This window comes from Onychostoma macrolepis, chromosome 07 (genome assembly GCF_012432095.1).
Source record: "Onychostoma macrolepis isolate SWU-2019 chromosome 07, ASM1243209v1, whole genome shotgun sequence".
In the NCBI taxonomy this organism is placed as follows: domain Eukaryota; kingdom Metazoa; phylum Chordata; class Actinopteri; order Cypriniformes; family Cyprinidae; genus Onychostoma; species Onychostoma macrolepis.
In genome coordinates, this window is record NC_081161.1 from 34851581 (window position 1) to 34874975 (window position 23395).

The 23395-nt window shown below is 38.2% G+C and overlaps 1 protein-coding gene and 1 long non-coding RNA gene across 5 annotated transcripts in view; one reads left to right on the forward strand and one right to left on the reverse strand.

Moving 5' to 3' along the window:
* si:dkey-183c6.7 (urea transporter 2) lies at positions 1-13526 on the reverse strand. Of its 3 annotated transcripts, none has more exons than XM_058781435.1 (9): positions 13279-13526; positions 12235-12424; positions 10901-11029; positions 10717-10768; positions 10576-10626; positions 9151-9298; positions 2351-2482; positions 2226-2275; positions 1-2125 (listed from the first exon to the last, which is right to left on the reverse strand). In XM_058781435.1, the coding sequence occupies exons 1-9, from the start codon at positions 13409-13411 to the stop codon at positions 1949-1951; spliced, it is 1062 nt and encodes a 353-aa protein (XP_058637418.1). In that variant the 5' UTR covers positions 13412-13526; the 3' UTR covers positions 1-1948. The 3 variants fall into 3 exon arrangements, 2 of the variants coding, with proteins under 2 accessions (XP_058637418.1, XP_058637417.1); XR_009271969.1 differs by adding an exon at positions 8699-8766 and having other exon boundaries at positions 2037-2125; positions 10576-10768; XM_058781434.1 differs by having other exon boundaries at positions 10576-10768.
* Positions 2352-23395, forward strand: part of LOC131543726 (uncharacterized) — a 25936-nt gene continuing 4892 nt past the window's right edge. The window contains exons 1-4 of one of the 2 annotated variants that reach the window (XR_009271970.1): positions 2352-3709; positions 9160-9335; positions 10908-11035; positions 21771-22034. This is a non-coding gene — a long non-coding RNA (uncharacterized LOC131543726). Of the gene's footprint in view, positions 3710-9159; positions 9336-10907; positions 11036-21770; positions 22035-23395 lie in introns of those variants that run through there. The other variant, XR_009271971.1, reaches the window with a different exon arrangement.

Consider the following 23395-nt stretch of genomic DNA (forward strand, 5'->3'; position numbering starts at 1 on the left):
ACTATGATGATCTGCAATTTTGAAGTTTTTTTTAGGCATTTGCATTTCAGAGAATAACAAAAATTTGGCATCGGACTGATTGTTGTTTGTTTTAGTGTTAAAGTATTTTGTTTGTTAATATTTTATTTATAATAGTACAAGCCACAATAAAAACTTACAAACACATTTAACAAAACAACCCATGACTTTGGACAATAGGACGTGGCTTCAGAGAAACGTAGATATATGGTATGTGTTTACACTGAAAGTAGTTGTGGGACTATCAGAGATTGTCTGTAGGCACTTTTTGTGGTTGTTTTAAAATTTCTTGACATTTAGTCACATTGGACTTGGTGTGAACAGGCCTTTAGGCTTTATGGTCAAAGCTGGGGGCTTTGTGAAAAAACATTAGGGACAAAATGAGAACTTAATAGTGATCACTTGTTTACAGCTTCATCTTCATTAATCAGCATTCAGTTTGCTTTCTCGCTGCACCGTGCATTTGGAGCTCTTTTACTGGTTCACACAAACCTTTGGCTCTGCTTTTGGGGATGGTAAAACTTACTGTTTTTTATTGAGAGTGTCTGTGTTGCAGCTATGGATGGCTGTAGGAGCAAAAAGCACAATGTTTCTCTTTTGTATTCAGCACACACACACACAAACTTCCCCTAGCCAGTCATGGTCAGACTCACAAAGCAGACTCCTGAATATTGTCATGTAATAGACATGAAATAGCTCCTCCAGTGTGCTGAAGGGACCCTGACCTCCTAATATTGATGAATCATGGTGCATCTCGCAGGGCTTTTTATAGCTCTTTCTTTGAATGAACTCTCTTTTTCTCTCACACACACAAATCTTCTGAGAGGCGAAATTATTGTTAGCTCTAGTTTTCTCTCTTTGTCCCCACACACACACACACACACACACACACACACACACACACACTGAATGCACGTCTGTCCACACATTCAATAATATGCCTTCTGATCTTTAACCAATAGCCTTTTTTAATCGCCATGGCAATCATAAAAGAAACATAATAAATTAAATCTGCTTTTTTGCAACATTGATTTGATATCGTTTGATATAATCTCACTGATTTGCTAGTTTTTGTACATTTATGGTTAAAGACATTTGATTTTGCATGCTAACTTTACTTTTCATCCATTTTAGAGCACTTTCACTATTTCTGCAGGTTTTAATGTTGGAATTGTGATATGTATACACTGAAAGGTCTCAGCTTAGATAGTAATATTTAATGTTAAATTGTTTGCATTTAATGTTTTTAAGGATTATGGTACAGTACAACTGCAGTTTTTGTAATAATGGAATAAAACGTGTTTACAGCATCATTAAAACCTTTCCTTTCTCGCAAAAGGTCTCCCTTTTGTTTATGTGTATGTATGGTGCATAAGTACAGTATTTACATTATATTAACTTCACGATCTTAGTAATTTCTGATATACACATCAGAACACTACTGTTTATTATATACACGCTACAGATCAAAAGTCTGTGGCTGGTAAGTTTTTTTTAATGTTTTGGTTGCATTTATTTGATAAAAAATTTGTATTGTTAAATATTAATACAATTATTTTTTCCATTTTAATGTATTAAAACTAAATTTATTCTTTTTGATGTCAGCAGAATTTTCAATCCAGCACTCCAGTCTTTAATGTCACATGGTCCTTCAGAAATCATTGTAATATGCTGATTTGGTGCTTAAGAAACATTTTTATTGTCAATGTTAAAAACAGTTGTGCTGCTTAATGTTTTTGTGGAAGCATGATACATTTTTTTTCATGATTCTTTGAGCATTTATTTTAAATCTTTTGTAACATTCTAAAAATACTTTACTGTCACTTTTGATCCATTTGATGCACCTTTGCTGAAAAAAGTAGTAATTTCTTTTAAAATGTCATGTGCTGTCACAGTTGGATATTTATATATCTGTGAATTTATGTAAACACTATACATCAGTTGCATTCGTATTGGCCGCAGACCATTGCTTGTGTGAGTGCAAGTTCTGTTCTGGCGAGGTTACTTTTCCAGTAGGGATTCTGTATTCTTTGAGGTTTTCTCCTGTCAGCAACAGCATCAGAGTGCCTGTCAGAGTTGCAGCCCAACTGCTTGCTGGGAGACCCAACTGCACAGGTGAGAGGGAAACAAACAAAAACTGGCTGAATACAGAGATGAAACCCAGAGGGTGTGCTGGAAAGAGTGTGCGTATGTGTGTGTCCACTCACAACTGCTAGCAGGTTGCTCAAGGCGATGTCTGTGTAAGCTGAAAGCAAGGCTGCAGAGAGAATAAATAATTTAGTTGTAGAAAAATGAAATAACACTACAAAGGATGTGTCTGTGCATTACTCACCGTTTGCAATAGATAAGAGATGTGTTCTCCAGCTAAGTATGTAAAACGCTCCTACGACCATGCAACCCAGAGCACCATTAAAGCCTGAGAGGCCAGAGTACAGAAAGCTGTGCTGCACTGACATAGACAGACCTGCAGAAGGCAACAGAGAGAACTTGGGTCTATACAGTTATTGACCATGGCTTAGGGCAGGGGTGTCAAACTCAGTTCCTGGAGGGCCGGAGCCCTGCAGAGTTTAGATGCAACCCTAATTAAACACACTGATCCAGCTAATCATGTCATTTAGGCTTATTTGAAAACTACATGTTTTGTGTGTTGGAGCAGGGTTGGAACTAAACTCTGCAGGGCTGCGGTCTTCCAGGAACTGAGTTTGACACCCTTGGCTTAGGGGGTCAAAGCTTTGCTACTGTTAGACTAATGGCTGGTCCACTTTGACAGGTTTGTTTTGTTTTATGTGCCATTTTGGGGCTGAAATATAGTACTACAATAAAAGACTGGCATGTTAAAAATTACTTAGCCCGAATTTGCAATAGGCTGCTGCAGCAGCGATGACATATTTTTGTAGCCCAAAGCCAGAAACAAGTTAACTTCGGTTCCATTATCCTGAAGTCAATTATGAATGGATTTTAGGTCAAATGCCTGAAATAAGGTCTGCAGTTTTTTCATGTGTTATTTTATTACATAAAATACATCAGTAACACTCTGTTATTTAAAAAAAAAAAAAAAAGCTTTTATTTGTCTTCAAAGACAACTATTGCTAACAAATGGCTAAATGGGACTACAGAGGTTGTCTGGGACAATAAATGTAATCATGATCATACTCAACAGGAAAACTCATCCATTCGCTCCTGTTTATAATTGCACTTTTGCTAACTATTCCTACTCAAACTTTAAAATAAAGATCAATAGAGTTAATGGTGGTGATGTTGAAATCATGTGACCATGGTGTAGTTCATTTATAGCTTATGTTTAGGTTTTCACTTCTGCTGAATGTATTAAATTCATAAAAGTTGTTCTCAGTTCAAAAGATCATGATGAACAAAATGTGTAAGAATCACAAACTTCACAAAGCTTATTTTCTGCAATAGGAAAAAGTCCTTTTGGGTTTCTGCTGAGGGAACGAGGGCGATGCTAACTTCCAGGTTAGCCTACAGAAATACTTAGCAGCTGGTGGTAAAGATGTGGCCGACTACACTATTATGCAAGCAAAATGCCATCTATGGCTCTGTTGATTGGCTAAAACTACTTTGTTTCTGGAACAGAGTGGCCAGGGAGTGAATATCACAGCATCACATTTTCTGGGACTGCATATAATATCTGAGCAACTGCCATTGAGACGAATATGAACAGGATGCTTGGGTAAACTCTCTTCAGTTATTTTGACTAGCATACTGCTAACTGTATACTGTGTATAGTATTGACTGAATTGCCTGCTCTATGTGAACTTGTAAGTAATCTGCAACGTTTTCAAACTGTATTATGCTTCATTGCCTAAAGAAGGTTATGTGTCTTATATGACATAATTCGTCTTTTGATGGGTCACTTATTGAATTTTTTGGGTATTTTGTGAAATAATATTTGCGATATTATTATTATAATATTTAGAGGGTTTGGGTTCTTGATTGTAGTTCTGATTGTGAACTGAAGGTGGCAATGTATATTCATTATAGAATATAGTTTTCTGTCTATAGTTGCTGCCCCCATGTTCCTGTCCAAGCCTTCAGACTTCACTCACCGCCCACCATCCCCTAGAGCTTTCTTGAATTGTAGCACATAATTTCTCTCTCCCTCTCTCTTTCTGTATTTGTTCACAGCATGAATCTATTCGATAAAACTCAAGAACATGCCTCTTACGGTAACTGATATATATTTGCATGGCTGCATGCTCACATTTGATAACTTCTTTGCCTAATAAAGCAGGCAAAACTTTGGAATATATGTTATATTACTCAGCAGTATTATTTTGGAATATGCCATGAGCATTTTTAGGGCCCTTTTCCAATATGATATGGTTTTTCTGTCTGGATGCACATCCTGAAACTGCAAGTTCCGACCCTGATTCTCTCTGACTTTTTTTTTTTTAGATTAAAAATTAAAACACAAGTACTCTGTCATTCAACAGTTCACCTTCAGAGAAAGCCGTGTTCACCTTCCCCTCAATTTACACTGTTTTATTTGTATGGCTGCCTTCAGAACATGGAATGGCTCTCAAGAGCTCTTGCTCTCTCAGATCACATTTTCAGCAAGGACACATTAAATTGATCAAAAGTGACAGGAAAGACACTTATAATGGTGAAATAAATACTGTTCTTTTGAACTTGTTATTCATCAAAGAGTCCTGAAAAAAAACATTATTACAGTTTCCACTAAAATATTAGGCAGCACAACAGTTTTCAACATTGATAATAATAAGAAATGTTTCTTGAATCAGCATATTAGAATGGTTTCTGAAGGATCATGTTACACTGAAGACTGTAATAGATTCATAGCTCTGTCACACAAATAAATTACTTTTTAAAATATATGCAGATAGAAAACAGTTATTTTAAATTGTAATGATATTTCACAGTATGTTCTCACTGTATTTTTGCACAAATAAATGCAGCCTTGGTGAGCATAAGAGACTTCAAAACATTAAAAATCTTACATCCCCAAACTTCTAAATGGTAGTTTATATAAAATGAATATGATAATAAAATGTGTATTTTCCTTTCTTTCACCAATGTTATCAAAAAAAAAGAAAAATGGCTTACTAAAAAAAAAAAGTAGTCCCTATTTTGTACTCTGTTCATGGAAAATGCCAGCTTACGAATGCAGGGAAAATGAGCTCCAGTGCGAAACATTTGAGTGCATCCTTCTGACTGCACTTTTGGGACTCTTTATGTTTCATTGTTTTATAGTGAAAGACTCCCAATAAAAGAACTGCCAATAAAAGAGCTCTGAGATGAAAACCTAGCATCAGCAGCAGCAGGAAGGACACACCCAGAATCTCTTTCCCGTCTGAACAGGGAAGCAATGTCACCCAGGAGGCTCATAGCGTCTGTTCACTCTCTGTTTTTTCTCTCAGATATTTGTTTTCTTTTTATAAACAAATGTTGTTGTTTTTTTGCATCACATGAATCAGTATGCATGTTTGTACATTTTCACACAAGGAGCCTGTTGACAGGTTTACAGATTTCAAGCTGTTACAAACTGGTAAACATCCGTAGACGACATACTAATTATAAAACAGATTGTGTTGTGTGGAAAATTTATATTTCTACTGTGGCGTTTCATGATTAGTGTGTCACTGAAATAGTTTGAGATTTGAAGAATAGATATAAAAGATTTCTTCTTGAGTGCAGAAGGGAATTGCGTTTTCATTTCCAATGCAAATGCTGTGAATCACAAGGCATGCAATATTTTTTTCTGGTGTTTCCATAACTCATCTCTGATCCGGTTATGTAACGCTTACAATACACTGATATATGCTATCTGTGCAATTCTGTAACCTAAATTCAACATTTGTGACCCAGAATAGATTCATTATACTCCTAGTTTCAATATCACCATGGTTACAGGCTCCTCTTTGTGCATTGGTGTGTGCGGGATCATCAGTTGTGAACCCGTGCTAACTTCAGTGGGTTTATACTATGAGTCATGTGCAGAGGACAGCATGAACAGCCTGTCTGTTAACCACCAGATCTCATTATCAGTGGACCACACTTCATGCTGCGGGACAGGATTAGGAGTCCCTATTCAGTTTCGATTTAGTGAAATTTCTAGACAAACAAACTGAACCACTTTTTGTTCTTATGGCACTTCCTACCAAACCTCTGAACGTAATATGTTTGGTGTGGAGGGTCTTGAGAATTAATTGTAGACTTAATTTGTTGTAGATCAGATTTAAATTAGATGTTTTTATGTGGGACAAAAGGAAGTGACATCACATGACAAATCAGTCCACATCATTTCCTCTAACAGCTGAAAGCCTGATCAAGTCTGCTGCCGATAGGTTCATAAGCATCGTATTCTTTGAAGTGAAGGGACTTAATGTTCTTGCTCTAATTGTGAATGATTCATCAGGGCTCGTTACTTCGTTTAAACTCCTCAACTACCTGTCATACAGAAAAATTTTCACATTTCAGTCAATTTCCAAAGGTTTACGAGCTCACCTATCACACCCATACAGTCCTTATGAGTATAATAAGATAAACAGATTTGGCTTGTCTCAGAAATCATGACTTCAATTTAAAATTCTTATGTTTATTACTAGAAAATATTATGGAAATCTAAATTTAAGCTTTATTTAGAGCCAAATTCTTCTAAGAAGGTTTACAAAATTATAAACCTCGTATAAATGAATAGGAAATAAACAGCTCAATTAATATTTAGTTTCAGCTCATGAGGTTGACGCTCACCATTATTTAGGATATCAGATCAGAAAACAGTACCTGTACAATAGCGTGATCGTAACTCTAAAAGTACAATCTTGTAAAGACTGTCTTTTTCTCTGTAGGCTTCTGTCTGGTAAAATACAGATGTAATTTCACACTGTAGTAAAAGAGAAATTCTACACCAGGGAGAGAGGAGTGAACCATTAATCAATAAAAAAGAGGAGAATGGGATGGTAAGATGAGTGCAGGGATAAGAGTGGTATTGATTGGATGGTGAGGATGTTTAGTGTGTGTGTGTGTGTGTGTGTGTGTGTGAGGGACAGTCTTCAGATAAGGGGTCTTTGGATCATAGTTCCCGCAAGGCCCGGCACATGTCTAACCCTTGTGCACCCACCCCCTGCTGCCCGTATATTACAACTTTTGAAAAACTATGATTTGCCCAAAACAAAATTAGATTCATTCAGAAATGAATTGAGAATGTCTTTTATTTCCAATTCCTGAATTTGCAGGTTGCAGACAGAATGTAAAGAGGCAGAAATCAAATTAATTGAAATGTAAAGAAATTCAACAGTACTTTTAATCCAGAGAGGTAAACTTTGAATGTGAGAGAGAAGTGTGGTGGGTTTGTGCTGTATGCTTCTGTTTAAAAAAAAAAAAAAAAGTTTCTTATGCTTACTAAGGCTGCATTTATTTGATCAAAAATACAGTAAACCAGAAATATTGTGAAATACTATTACAATTTTAAATACCTGTTCTCTGTTTTGATATATTTTTGAATGTAATTCATTCCTGTGATGGCAAAACTGAATTTTCAGCAGCCATTACCTCAGTCTTCAATGTCACATGATTCTTCAAATCATTCTGATTTGCTGCTCAAGAAACATTTCTCATTGTAAGAGTTGCACACAGTTGTGCTGCTTAATATTTTTGGAAAGTGTGATCAATTTTTTTTTATCAGAATCCTTTGATAAATAGAAAGTCAAAGAACAGCATTTGAAATTTGAAAAAGAAATAATAACATGATAAATGCCTTTTGATCAATTTAAAGCATCCTTGGTGAATGAAAGTATATATTTCTATCAAACAATTAAAATACTGATGCCAGACTTTTGAACAGCAGTGTATGTGCCGAGGGCCCTGATGTTCAGCTTCCTTTATCGGTCTCAGAACGTGCGGTCTGAGACATTAGAGGCCCCTGACAGTCTGAAGCACTGGCCCCATCGGCCCCATCCATAATCCAGCACTGCTTTCTCTCCTTCTCTCCATCTGTCTTCTACAGTTCAAACCCTCTAGCAATCTGAACCCTTTCCAAATTAAATTTAAATGTTCTGCTGACACACAGGCAGGGTAAGAGACAAGGAAAAAGCTAGAAAAGGGATTTTTCCTTTCTAAAACCAACCCCCTCACTCCTACAGGGAATAACAGACAGCTGTCTCACAAACACGGATATACCACAGAGTCCCTGATAAGCCCAAAGACTCTTCGCTGCTTGCTCCTTTATGGAATATTACATGAGAGCTTTGAAGTTTGTGAGTGTGAATCACACTGAAGGGGATGAAATGAAACCGTGTGTATTATGTGTGTGGGTGTTGTGCTTGGTACGAGGTATCTTACATCAGTCCCTTCTACCTACTACACACACACACACACACACCCCAACCTCTGTAGTGTCTTTGTGTCTGTGATGACTCATATGTCTCTGTACGGTTGTGTATAGAAAATATAGTGGAGAAAGAAAGACTGTCTGTGTATATGAGAGAGAGAATGAGTGAAAGGGTAAAAACACCTTCCATGGTCTTACGGTGGCAAACGCAACAGTAAAACTGGCTAATTATCAAACGGCAGGCGCAAATCATTATCTTCTGCATAGTGGGCGTTTGAAGAAATCTGTTTGCAGGCTGTTTTAGCTGAGTACATCACAGCTACACAGCCAGAATACTCAGCACAAAGCCCTAGAGAACCCAAGATTTACCCCAAATGTTTGATTTGTTCTGTTCATCCATGTATTTCTATCCCACATCCTTCCAGACCACCATGCAGCTGCTCAAAAAAAAAAAAAAAAAAATTGTGAATTTACCATATATTGCTCGGAAGTGTTTCTTCATGGCTCAAAAGCATTCTCATGTTATGTTTAAGTAACCATTTTGAAATGAAAATTATGAGAAAAAATGAGACATTTGTCGGCATACAGAAACAGTATATGAGCTTTAAAATGAATGAGGATGGCATTTAGATAATGTGGTCTTGGAAATTTTTATGAGAAATGTTTGAGTTCATATTTACATCTCTGACTTATGGGTTACTTGTTAAATCAAATTTCCGTTTGGTCTCCATTCAATCTTGTCGGGGTCTTTGAGAAACTTTTGAGATATTATTTCTGCAAAACACTGTTCTGCTGATATTTGCTTTTAATTTCTGACTCACCTGCCACAGTGCTAATGCCAGAGCCCAGGAGGGCGTAGACAGCCAGAATGGGTGAGAAGATGAAAACAGCACCCAGAATGAGCAGAGACGGGCCCAGAGTCTCACATGCAAAGATCTGCCCTACGCCCAACACCACCCCCTGCAGGAGCTGATGGGAACAGCAAACACACCTTCAGATGAGGCCTGTGAGTAGTAACACCATCCAAATTTACAAAAGGTCTTATTTTAGACAAAAAATATTTGTACATATGCATATTACATTTATACTAGCATTTAAATTTGGATTCAGTAAGATTTTAATGCTGCATTTATTAGATCTATCTATCTATCTATAGTAAAACAATATTTTTGTTATAAATAGAAAGTTAAAGAACAGCATTTATTTGAAATAGAAATATCTAATAGAAATGATTAATGTCAATTTAAAGCATCCTTGCTAAGTAAAAGTAATAATAATAATACAAATAAAAATCATACTCTGCCTAAGTTTTTGAATGGTAGTGTATCTTTTTATTATTTATATCAGCTTTCCTGCTCTGATGTATTTCCTACTGAAACAGGAAACTGACGATATATCTATTGTTATAGTCATTATTTTAATTATCTTAAATTATGTTAAAAGATTGGTTTGTCAGCACACAAGCATATAGATCAAAATCTCATACATTTATACTGATATTATATCCTATTCCTGTCATAATGTTGTGCATGAATCATTTGCTGGCATGAACTAGATATAAAATTATCTAATTTTAAAAGCCAATTTTAATAGGCTTTTAACTCGGCTTCTTTCACATTGAATATTCATGACAGCGAGAGATAAAAACAGATACAAAATAAATATAAAAATTCCTCTCCATTATCTCTGTCAGCCCTGTGCACCCGTCATTACCGGATCAAGCTATCTCCATGGAGACGTGGTAAAAGCACACTATTTAGTGCATAAATATGTAGGCTATAAACAGCCCATAATAGTCAGTTGCTGTACAGTGTCAAAGCAAGCGGATCAGCCCAATGCACCCTAATGTCATCCAACAGACCAGTAATGCAATAAATACGATTATCATCATGACATAAAGCATCTAAACACACACACATCTCAGGAGAGATGCGAAATGGAAGGATGATGAAGATAGATGGAGGAAGGAATAGACGAGAGTGTGTACAGATAAAGGAGGTTAAAGAGGCAAAACAGGAAGATGACAAATAAAAAGACAGAGCTATGGCAAAGTGAGAGTGGACAATGCGACAGGGGAATGAGAGGCAGAGCGAGAGGGACAATATAATAAAACCCTAATCAATATCATGACAGGATAGATATTTTTAAGAGCATGATTAGCAAATAATTTGGGTTGCCTTTTCATATATATATTTTTCTCTTTAATCCTCATCATTTGTTGCTGCCATTCTGTTTCATCCACTCGCCTGTGGAACATGGAGTTTGGTGTGGTTGGTGCTCTCTGGCGCCCCTGGTGGCTGGGCAGGATAGTTTGGAAAATAGGGATTAGAAGTGCCAGTACAGGCCAGAAACAGCAGGATGACTGTGTTAAAGGGAAAGACGCTCACTGGTAAATCCCAGCGACCCAGAACTGACTCCAAACTGCTGGAAAGAAAAGTCCTGAGACGGGAGAGAAAAGGGTTGTTTTGGATTGAAATGGTCAGCAAATATTTGTGTTTGTTCTTGTGAATGTGACAGAAGAGGACAGTATAATGTATTTGGAATCCATTAATTGGCTTGTGTGTATCTTACGTTGCAGCTCCACCAAGACAAGCAGGCAGCAGAAGCCACCAGTACCAATCTCCAGCAGAGCTGAACACTCCCATCAGCAGAGCCACCAGCATCCCATTAAAACCATGAAGGCCACTGGAAACCTCCTCACTGCAGGTTAGGACCACATGTTAGATTGGAATCAGCACGTGCTTCTCTTCAAGCCATGTCTGTCATGTGCCTAGATAAATTGTGTTTTTCAACAGACCAGAGGAATTCTTAGATGCAGCCTTAAATGCAGTTCTGTGTGCATGACAGTGTTTTCTTTGTGTGTGTGTGGTTCTTTTTGTATGCAATGAGATTAAATGGAGAACAAATGAAGATTCATGCATGACCATTGTAGTCCAATTCCTGAAAACTGGCTGGTTCTTTTTTTAGTTTGTTAATAGAAAACCGCACTACCAATTAAATTCCTGCATGAAAGACTCTTACGAGCCGGTTCTATTCAGTGAATCAATAACATATGTACTTCCTGAACGAATGGCTCTTATGAGGCAGTTCTTTTATCAGTAACAAACTGCGCAATGAATGCTGTCCAATTCCTGCATGATTGAAGTATGAGGCTCTATCTGTAACAAACAATTCAATCAATGATGTCCGATTTTTACAAAAATGACTCTTCTGAGGCAGTTCTCTAGTGAATCAATGACGTACAGTGCTCTGTACTGTTGATTCCTGAACTAATTTCTCTTACTTATGTTTAATGAATCGATAACATTCAATTACAAGAACTTTCTGTGTATTCTGATTCCAAAATGGATGACTCTTTATAAGCCGGTTCTTTTTTGTGTAGCACAGCGCAACCATTAACGTCCAATTCTCGCACAAATGACTCTTATGAGCCAGTTCTTTTTAGTGAATCAAAAATGCATGGTACAATCAGTGAAGTCTGATTGAAGTGTGAAGGAATTACTTATTTGTAGAGAATCAACAACATTTGAAATCATAAAATTTCTATGTGTATACTGACTTTTACTTCTTTAGAGCTGTATTATATTTATTTTTTGATCGTTATATCTGCTTTGTTAAAAGCATCTCATCATCAGTCGACAACAGACTGTTTTCACACCATTGTTTGTCTAGACCGCAGCTGTTAAAGCAGTTTGTTCCTCTGAGATTTGTTTTTGTAGGTTTGCACCTGTTTATTCTTGTAATTGCTTATGTTTTGTGCATTCTGTTGTACATAACAATACATGTTTGATTTTGCTATAAGCATGTTTTTGTTCATGCTTATATGCCTGAGCATACTTTAATTTGTGCTTGTTTTGGTCTACGCATATGTAATTTTGTGCATGTGTGGGGGTGAAATTCCTCACCAGTCCTGTCCCATGATTATAGCTGTGAAGGTGGAGGCCAAAAGGCCGAGCATCCCCAGCAGAGCCTGCCAGGGGCTCTCCAGCAGCAGCGCTGCCAAAATCAGAGCTCCACTCAGGGGGTTGTTTAGTAGAATCACACGTGAGATCCCACGCAAACACCACTCAGCCAGCTGCAGCAGGAAGAATTTATCTGGGTGAGGGAACACAGGCAAAGAGATGGAGAGAGATGAATATAAAATATTCTGTCATCATTTATTGTTGTTTCAAATCTAATTTTCTTTCTTCTGCAGAATACAAAAGATGGTTAGCAGAATATGTTAATATCAGATATTGAAGATCTCCTCACAAAGAATGTGGATGAGAACTAGGGGTTGTCGATCTCCAAAAAAGAACCGTAAAAGCATCATTAAAGCCTCATAATATCAGACAGTTCATGTGCTATATTGCACATGTTATGACGCCATATAGCCTTATGTGAAGCTTTTGGATTAAAATTCTTGCCTTGAAAATCACAGTTGACAGTCATGGTCACCATTGACTTTCATTGTATGGATCCTTTTTTATTCCCAAGAAAGTCGTACGGGTTTAAAAGGGATGGGTGTGTACATGACGACAGAATTTTCATTTTTGAGTGAGCCTTTTGCTTTAAAATAGCTGTGCATGAGATTCACAGATATCCATGCTCGCACATCCCTCTGATTCATGAAATCAATACTTTTACAATAGAATATAATACACATAATTATGAAAAAGCAATAGTCCTTTTACATAACACATAATGTACTTGAACGTACATTTTTCAATTCAAATAAAATGTGTGGACGAAGAATTGATAGTTTAGCACTTATTTTTCAAAACTGTCATGTAGAAGATATTTTCTAAGTTTTAGTCATTTTATGTAAATGCGTTTCATTTTATGTAAAACCAGAAGTTTGTGTAGGCTGTGTTGTTCTAATGCAAATTCCTGACTGTACATTCAAAAGTACTTGTAGATTTTATTTGTATGACCTGAATGTTCTGTACTGTAGTGTAGTGGTCTCTTACCCTGCATGTGGGTATGTAATTGTTGCATTTCTCCAGTACAGTACAGCAGGGTGCTGACGACACGCTGTTTTAGGCCTCCGGGCCGCTGTGGTGTGCTTTTTTCCAAAATCAACATGTTGCCAGTCGAAACCATCCAGCCATAGAGACTTTCAGTCTGAACTCTGACTAATCCAGATTTCCACTTTCCTACACTGTCCTCTCCCCTTTTTCTCACCCTCTCCCTAGTCTTTTTCTTCCAGACATCCTGTGTTCTGTACTCTCTCACTTCCCTTGTGCTCTCTTCACATGTGAAGGTTAATATTATATCTTATTTAACTCATGTATTGTAACACATTTGCTCCGACAAGGCTGAGACGGACAAAGTTCAGTTGTAGCATCTTCTGTATTTCTCTGAATCATTCACTTTTCTGTTACCCTTGTGTTTTGTGCATTTGTCAAAAGATTCGGTCTTTATTGCAAGCAATTGCAACTTGAAAGAACATATTGGAGTTTCTGCCTTTTCATTTATCACTTCAATTCAATTCAAATCAAACTAATTTTCTCCTCTTTATTTGAATCTGATTGCCTATAAAGTCCCATCTTTTTAAGATCTAAAAACCAATGATGTAATTCACAACCCAGCCTCTCTTTAAAAATGAATAGACATTAAAAAGTACAAGAACAGAAACAGAACTTCATTCATGTGTTTGTATTCTGTGCCGAGGGTATCATTTGTGAACCCAGACTGCAGCTGCATTATGTAATCAGCAGTCAATGCTGAAAGAGGGGCCCACAGCTCAGTATCTTTGGCACGTCTGTTACATAATAAAAGAGTGTTGCCGGAACAAAAGAGGTTTACTTTTCAACTTACAAGGGGTCAGTGAGTAAGCAGTTTGTAGTCTAAGTAAGTCTGTCAACAAATGTTTAGAGCTTTAGAGGGAGGCGGGGTTAGATGGATGGAGAGATATATAGATATAGATAGACAGATAGATAGAAAGAAAAACTCTATCTATCACTCATTTTACATTTGCTGTTATTTTTTCACTCTCCTTGTTCTCCAGTGTTGGTACTCCAATATTGATTGCAGTCATGCTGAATTACTGAGTGCAAGCAGAAACCAGACACAAATACAAAGACACCCACACAAGCACAGAGAGGGAAAGCAGAGAGGTAATTGTCTAATCTCTCCCTTCTGATGCTGTTTATGGGATATTTGTGAATAGCATAAAAATACCCAACCTGGTCTCGACGATCACAGTCTGTCTGAACAAAAGAACAAAAAACCCAACCAAGAACCAAAAGAAAACCAACTTCTCACAGTCAGGTCTGCATAAAGATAAAGTAGGTATGTCATAGACTCTAAGCATGTGTAAGTATCTGAATTATATATATTATAAAAAGCTTTAATTCCTGTATGTGTAAAATAAAAGAAGCAGATAAAATATGGTGGTATGTACAGAGTTGTTTTTCAGTCTCACTCTCCTCCCTGTTCACTTTTTTTTTTTTTTTTTTTCAGTTGTAAGGGTGGTTTCCCTACAGTGCTTCAGGCTGTAGGATTACTGAATGACTAAAGAAACATTGTCAGCATGATGGTATAAAACTGTACATTTCTTGTCTATTACCACCCACTGCCACTTATACCAACGACAGAAATAAGCGCAGTTAGAATAGCTAAATATGTGGGAGAGTGTTGCTATTAAGTGACTATATTGTATTGCAATTATAGCACTTCAATATTAACCTTGAATCAAGACTAGTTAGCGCATAATTTAAAACTGAAATGGCTTAATAACAGTATTTTGTTATGGTTACACTTGACTTGGTTACAAAATAGATGAATTAATTGTACCCAGCATGTATGTAAATATTACCTGAGAGAGAAAGAGAAATATAGAAAGAGGGAGAAAAAGTGGGACAGAGGGCAGAGCCCCAAGAAGAGAGCGCCAGTAAAGAAAAGAGGCAGCAAAGAAAAGAGACCAAGCTACAGTTACAATCTTCTTTTATCCCTTCCTTGACCATGTGACTAAAAACCAACTGTGAGATATTCAAACTGACCAATCAGCAAATTACAGCTTCACTCACTGTGCAAAAGGTATGACAATTAGCAGACCCCCGATGTATACACATGTTGGCCTACAGGCTTTGATCGATATCAGCACCTCTGAATGCCAAATGGCTCTTTTGTTACTCAAGATATGTTTGGGACAGGAAAGCAGAAGTCTTTGATTATTTTCAATGTTACAGAGTCATCAATTTTTCAGTAAGAGCATATGTATATGTATATGTGTGTGGGTCGAGGCAACCCAGAAGCAAACACGCCCTTCCATTGATTGATAGTCACCCTGACTCAAAGTCTCTGAGGTTCTGACTGATGAAGTGATGGATTGTGTGAGGCACGGAGAAATCAGAGCAATAAGTAGAGAATGTTGGAGTAGAAAATGCCAGAGAAAACAAAGCAATAAACGTGAACTTGTTGTTTTGAGGTTAGTATACATTTTGCACATGCTAATGGTGGCTTAATATATATCACAGATTTTGTGCGTATGATTGTGTGTGTGTGTGAGGTCTTTGTGAGTGACACAGGGGACATTGTGATCTTGTGATTTGAGTGACATTCTCCTTGCGTGGACAGAACTGGTCGATGCTCGCTCATTTACAATGTCTCACACACACACACACACACACACACACAACTCTGTATAGCTATCTTTGTGAGAATCTCTAGCTCCTTACCCTACCCTACCCATCAGAACTAAGTGCCTCACCCAAACCCTTACCCTAAACCTACCCTTTACCCAATTATAACCTGACCCCTAAAACCAAGTCTTGACCCTCAAACAGGCCTTTAAAGGGGTCCCAGAAAGTGAGGACCGGCCAAAATGTCCTCACTTTACAAGATTGTCCTCACTCCGATGGTCTAAAACTCAAACCGGCCCTCACAAAGATAGCTGTACAAGTGCACAGACACACACACACACACACACATAGACACAGAGGCTCTAATTAAGGATGCACAGACTGTCTGGCCAGTTGTAGATCGTTAGCCCTGCATGTGCTGGAGTCAGAACACAATTATCTGGATGTGTAGTGCAGTGGCCTCGTGATCTGTGCTCCAATTCACCCCACCCACAGAGCTCAGATCTGGGTAAAGCTTCCATGGGAGGCCTCTAGTGAAGCTGTATGTGACAGTTCATCCAGTTCATCAGCCTCATGTCGTTCCAAACATGTATAACTTACTTTCTTCTGTGGAACACAAAATATATTTTTGATAATGTATCTGTGTTTTGTTTTTATGCCATACAATAGAAATCTATAGTGTTCATAGTTATTTTGGACCCCACTGCCTTTCATTTGTGTTCTGCAGAAGAAAAAATTGTATTTAGGTTTGCAACAACATAAGAGTGAGTAAATGATGAAAGAATATTAATTTTTAACAGATCTAACAAATAAAAGATCTATTCCATTAATTGCGCTGCTTCTAACTTATCAGCATCAGAATCAGAAAGAGCTTTATTGCCAAGTATGTTTGCACATACAAGGAATTTGTTTTAGTGTCACAGCTTCCAGTACTCAGAAACAGCAACAACAACAACACACAGATAATAAAAATAAGATGTGAATAATATACACACACACATATATAAATATATATATATATATATATATATATAAAATAGAATAATAATAATAAATTGTACAGGTCTGCTATAGATATACTAGAATGTAGGGTGATAAATAAATTTGAGGTTATTGCACATATTTTTATTGCACAATGGGAGAACATTTAACTGTTCATGAGGTAGATTGCCTGGGGAAAGAAACTGTTCTTGTGCCTGACTGTCCTGGTATTCGGTGCTCTGTAGAGCTGACCTGATGGCAAAAGTTCAAAAAGGAGATGGCATGGATGTGAGGGGTCCAGAGTGATTTTCTGAGCTCTTTTTCTCACTCTGGATGTATACAGTTCTTGGAGGGTGGGCAGGGGAGTACCAATAATCCTTTCAGCAGACCGAACTGTCCTCTCTAGTCTTTTGATTTCTGATTTTGTAGCTGAGTCAAACCAGACAGTTATTGAAGTACACAGGACAGACTCAATGACGGCTGAGTAGAACTGTGTGAGCAACTCCTGTGGCAGGTTGAATTTCCTCAGCTGACGAAGGAAGTACAACCTTTGTTGGGCCTTTTTAGCAATGGAGTCTATGTGAGTGTCCCACTTCAGGTCCTGAGAGATGATGGAGCCCAGGAACCTGAATGTCTCCACTGCAGCCACAGTGCTGTCCATGATGGTGAGTGGGGGGAGTGCAGGGGGGTTTCTCCTGAAGTCCACGAACATCTCCACCGTTTTGAGTGTGTTGAGCTCCAGGTTGTTATAACTGTACCAGACAGCCAGCTCTTTAACCTCCTGTCTGTAAGCAGACTCGTCGCCGTCCTGGATGAGGCTGATGACTGTAGTGTTGTCCGCAAACTTCAGGAGCTTGACAGAGGGGTCTTTAGATGTGCAGTCGTTGGTGTACAGGGAGAAGAGCAGTGGGGAGAGAACACAACCCTGAGGAGCTCCAGTGCTGATGGTGCAGGAGTTGGATGTGAATTTACCAATTCTCACTAGCTGTTGCCTATCTGTTAGAAAGCTGGTGATCCACTGACAGATAGAGCTAGGATGATGTGCAGTCCCATGTTGACTGCATCATCCACGGACCTTTTTGCTTGGTAAGCAAACTGCAGGGGGTCCAGTGATGTCCTTCATATAAGCCAACACCAACCTCTCAAAAGACTTCATGACCACAGACGTTAAAGCAACAGGTCTGTAGTCATTAAGTCCTGTTATCTTGGGTTTCTTTGAGACAGGAATGATGGTGGAGTGTTTGAAGCAGGTAGGGACTTCGCACAGATCCAGTGATTTGTTGAAAATCTGTGTGAAGATGGGGGCCAGCTGGTCAGCACAGGTTTTCAGACAGGCTGGTGTGACACTGTCTGGGCCTGGTGCCTTTCTTCTCTTGTTCTTTCTGAAGACTTGGCGCACATCATCTTCACTGATCTGGAGTGCAGGAGTGGGGGAGAGGGGGGTTGCTGGAGGTGTTAATGGTTGTGTGGAGAGATGTTGGGGCGGGTGTAGGATGTTAGACTGGGAGTTTCAAATCTACAGTAAAACTCATTCAGGTCTTCAGCAAGTTGTTGATTGGCCTCAGTGCTGGGGGATGGTGTCTTGTAGTTGGTGATGGCTTTCAGACCTTTCCACACTGAAGCTGGGTCATTGGAAGTGAACTGATCTTCCAACTTTTTAGCGTAGCTCCTCTTAGCCACTCTAATCTCCTTATTCAGTGTGTTCCTGGCCTGATTGTACAAGACTATATATATACTGTATATATACAGTATCTCACAAAAGTGAGTACACCCCTCACATTTCAGCAACATTTTAGTATATCTCCTCAAGGGACAATACTACGCAAATGAAACTTGGATATATTTTAGGGTAGTCAATGTGCAGCTTGTATAGCAGTGCAAATTTACTGTCCTCTAAATATAACTCAGCATATAGCCATTATTGTCTAAATAACTGGCAACAAAAATGAGTACACCCTAAGTGAACATGCCAAAACTGTGTCCAAAGTGTCAATATTTTGTAGGGGCATCATTGTTATCTAACACTGCCTTAATCCTCCTGGGCATTGAATTCACCAGAGCTGCACAGGTTGTTGCTGGGATCCTCTTCCACTCCTCCATAATAACATCACGGAGCTGCTGGATGTTAGACACATGGTGAATGCCCCACATGTGCTCCATAGGGTTCAGGTCTGGAGACATACTTGGCCACTCCATCACCTTCACCTTCAGCTTCATCAGCCAGGCAGTTTGGTGTGTTTGGGGTCATTATTATGTTGGAAAACTGCCGTTCGGCCCAGTTTCTGAAGGGAGGGCATCATATTCTGCTTCAGAATGTCTCAGTACATGTTGGAATCCATGTTTCCCTCAATGAACTTCAGCTCCCCAATACCAGCAGCACTCATGCAGCCCCAGACCATGAAGCTACCACTACCATGCTTGACTGTAGGCAAGACACAATTTTCTTGGTACTCCTCACCAGGGTGTCACCACATATGCTGGACGCCATCTGAGCCTCATCAGATCAGCCTCATCTATCTTCGTCTCATCAGACCACAGGGCATGGTTCCAGTAATTCATGCTCTTGGACAGGTTGTCTTCAGCAAACTGTTTGCAGGTGTTTTGTAAGCCTGCTTCAGAAGAGGCTTCCTTCTGGGACGTCGGCCATGCAAGCCGACTTGTTGCAGTGTGCGGCGTATGGTCTGAGCACTGACAAGTTGACCTTCCGCTTCTGCAACCTCTAAAGCAATGCTGGCAGCACTCATACGTCTGTTTTTCGAAGCCAGCTTCTGCACCTGAAGCACAGCACAAGGACCTAACTTCTTTGATCGACCCCTGTGAGGCCTGTTCCGAGTGGAACCAGTCTTGGAAAACCTCTGTATGACCCTGGCCACTGTACTGTAACTCAGTTTTAGGTTGTTACTGATCTTCTTATAGCCTCGGCCATCTTTGTGGAGAGCAACAATTCTGATTCTCAAATCCTCAGAGAGTTATTTGCCATGAGGTGCCATGTTGAACATCCAGTGGTCAGTATGAGAGAATTGTACTCAAAGCACCAAATTTTAACTGCTCTAATATAAGATACACAAATTTGTATAGTCCTGTCAAGCAGACAAAAACATGAACATGATGAATAGGACATGTGGCTTTGCATGGTTAAACGACTTATAGCTGTTATCACTAAGGGTGTACTCACTTTTGTTGCCAGCGTTTTTGACAATAATGGCTGTAAATCTTTACTGCTATACAAGTTGCACATTGACTACTCTAAAATATATCCAAGTTTCATTTCTATAGAATTGTCCCTTGAGAAGATATAATGTACTAAAATGGTTGCCGAAATGTGAGGGGTGTACTCACTTTTGTGAGATACTGTATATATATATATATATATATGTCATTATATATGTGACATTTTAAAGTCCAACTATATGATCTAATCCAGGGATTCCCAAACTTTCTGTGAGCCAAAGTCCTATGTGATCTAAGCTATTTACTTGAAGTACAGAGATTAATTTAATATTTCAATATTTTAAGAATATATTTGACATGCAGGTACACAAATAAAATATAGGAAAAATAAATGTAATTTTAAGATGATTTATTTATTTTAATACATATTTAAATATTTATTTTTATTTTACTTCTTTTTTTAAAAATTACTTCTTAGTTTTTCATTAAATCACAAACCCTGGTTGTTCCCTCACAAACCCCCAGTTTGGAAAAACTTGATTCATTCAGAGTGATTTGCTGTAGTGCACACTGATACATTAAACATATCTCTATGTATGACACATATATGACATATGTAAGACATATTGTGCATTCCTCTATATGTGCTTGTGTATGTTTGTATAGAGGAGTGTAGGTGGTGTTAGTGAGTTAAAACACTAAGCAGTTGCCATGTTTTACAGGACTGCTGCTTTTTAGCATATACATGTGCACACACACATATACACACACGCACACGCTATTCCTCAATGTCATTGATTGAATAAACAGCACGCCTTAAAGGTTACACTGACAAACCCAGACAAATGACATTGAGAGCTGTAAGAGTCTGGTTCTATTTTATGGAATTGGCTAAGCGCATTGTGTGCTTCTCTGAATCTCGTTATTAGTATTCTTTTCCAAGAATCAATGTGCTTGTTACGTATACCTGTACTCGACTTATATAATCCCACACTGTAAGGTTATATATTCCTATATAGTCTACTATTATATTTTTCTATGATGTACTTACAGTTTGTTATTCAACAACATGAGTTTAATTCGTTTTTTTTCTTCTTCTTCTTCTTTTGTATTAAATTGTATTGTACCCTAAAATTTTAATATGGGAGTCTGATTCTAGACCAGTTTTGTGATTTATTTGAATTTGGCCATTTAGCTCCACAACCAGTCTTTGTGTCCTTTTAAAGGTCGGTCTTGCTAGAAGCAGCAAGCACAAATTAGGTTCCATAAAGTACAAGGAGGAGATAAAGGAGAGGGGTTGGGTTGGCCGATTAGATCTGAGGCTGATCAATAGAGGATATATGATCTGGTTCAGTTTTCGGCAGCAAAGAGAGACTAATGTTTGCAGAGAGAGAGAGAGCATGAATGTGTGTGTGTGTGTGAGAGAGAGAGAGAGAGAGAGTATACTATAGTTTAAAGAATGTATGCCACAGCCGCTGAGCTGACTAATGGCTGTTCATAGCAAGTCTTCAGATGACCACAGGGAATAGATGAGTTTAGGAGGAGAGAGCGGAAATGAGATATGGATATGGATAGAAAGAGAGTGAGATGGTGTGAGAGGACATAAATTGTTCAAGAGTCTTTTTACCACAAGATGAAATTGAGAAAACAGTTTAAACCCTGCTGAACTTTTCTGCCCCCCCCAATCTCTCTTTATCTTCCTCTTTATCTATTTTTCTTCACAGGAAATGAAGACAGTTTCTCTTAGCCTTAACCTTAGACGACACATCCCTGGACTGACTGCAGTACATTCACTGGTCATTTCATGCATATTGCACACAAACATGACAAGTTTCAATTGGAGTCGCTAACTGCTGCAGAGCTTCAGGGAGTCGGAGTGCACAGGCTGGTATTGTGGAATCGTCTTTTTCAGATTTACATGCCCCTAAATGTCACATAAAAACAATCTTTTTTTTGTCTAGCAGGCGGTTCTTGGCCAGAATAAACTGAAAAGTGGACCAAACTATTAGACTATTATTGCTATAACACTCAAAACTTTCGCTCTCTGAGACTCTCTTAACACTGCTCTTAGGGAAACAGATTCTTAAGAGTTTTGGGTAATCTCAATAATCCACTATAAAAACTTTCATCCATTAAAAGCTCTGGGAGAATTTGGGTGTGTGTGGGTGTATTATATCCCTTAATTCAGTCATGCAGAAGAGGGGTATATCTGCCATGACTCTCACTGCTAGTTCTTCTGGGCAACGGGACAACTTCTCACAGATGTAGATGTAGCTGTACTTCTTACAGAATGGGCTGGGAACCAAGGACACTTCTTATTCAGAACTGGCTTCATTTAAAACAAATAAAAAATACCGGAAGTGAATTCTGTTTGATCTTCATGACTCAGAGGAGAAGAATTGTTGTAAAAAGTCATTGTTTTGTTTTCTTTGCGCACAAAAAGTATTCTGGGCCTGGGAACATTCAGCTGCATTGCTGTCTACGCAGGGTCAGAAAGCTCTCAGATTTCATCAAAAATATCTTAATTTGTGTTCCTAAGATGAATGAAGGTCTTAAGGTTTAGAACGGCATGAGAGTGAGTAATTAATTTTTGGGTGAACTATCCCTTTAAGGTTTATAGCTTGACTACAGAACAAGTGCCTCATCTGGTTTAGTGAATCAAGTATTGCCCAATTCTCAACCAAATTCAATAATTTGGAGAAAACATTTTTGTAAAAAATTACGTGAACACATTTTCATTTGTTTAGCAATGTTGTTTAATATATGTGACCCTGGACCACAAAACCAGTCTTAAGTCGCTGGGGTATATTTGTAGCAGTAGCCAAAAATACATTGTATGGATCAAAATTATCCATTTTTATTTTATGCCAAAAATCATTAGGATATTAAGTAAAGATCATGTTCCATGAAGATATTTTGTACATTTCTTACCATAAATATATCAAAACAATGCAAAACAACAAGCAATTTTTGCACCCTCAGATTCCAGATATTCATATAGTTGTATCTCGGCCGAATATTGTCCGATCCTAACAAACCATACATCAATGGAAAGCTTATTTATTCAGCTTTCAGATGATGTATAAATCTCAATTTCAAAAAATTGACACTTAAGACTGGTTTTGTGGTCCAGGGTCACATATAGTTCTTAAATGTACTAAAAGAATCATTAATATAACTGTTAAGGAACCAGATCCAGGGCTGGAATCATTCTCTATGATCCCAACTCTCAGATCAGTTACAAAACACATGGAAGATCAGCTTTGGAGGGCAGCCTGGGGTTTAGAGTGTTTATGTGAATGGAGAGGAAGCAAATAATCCCTGGGTGAGTCTTGTTGATTTGCCCTCT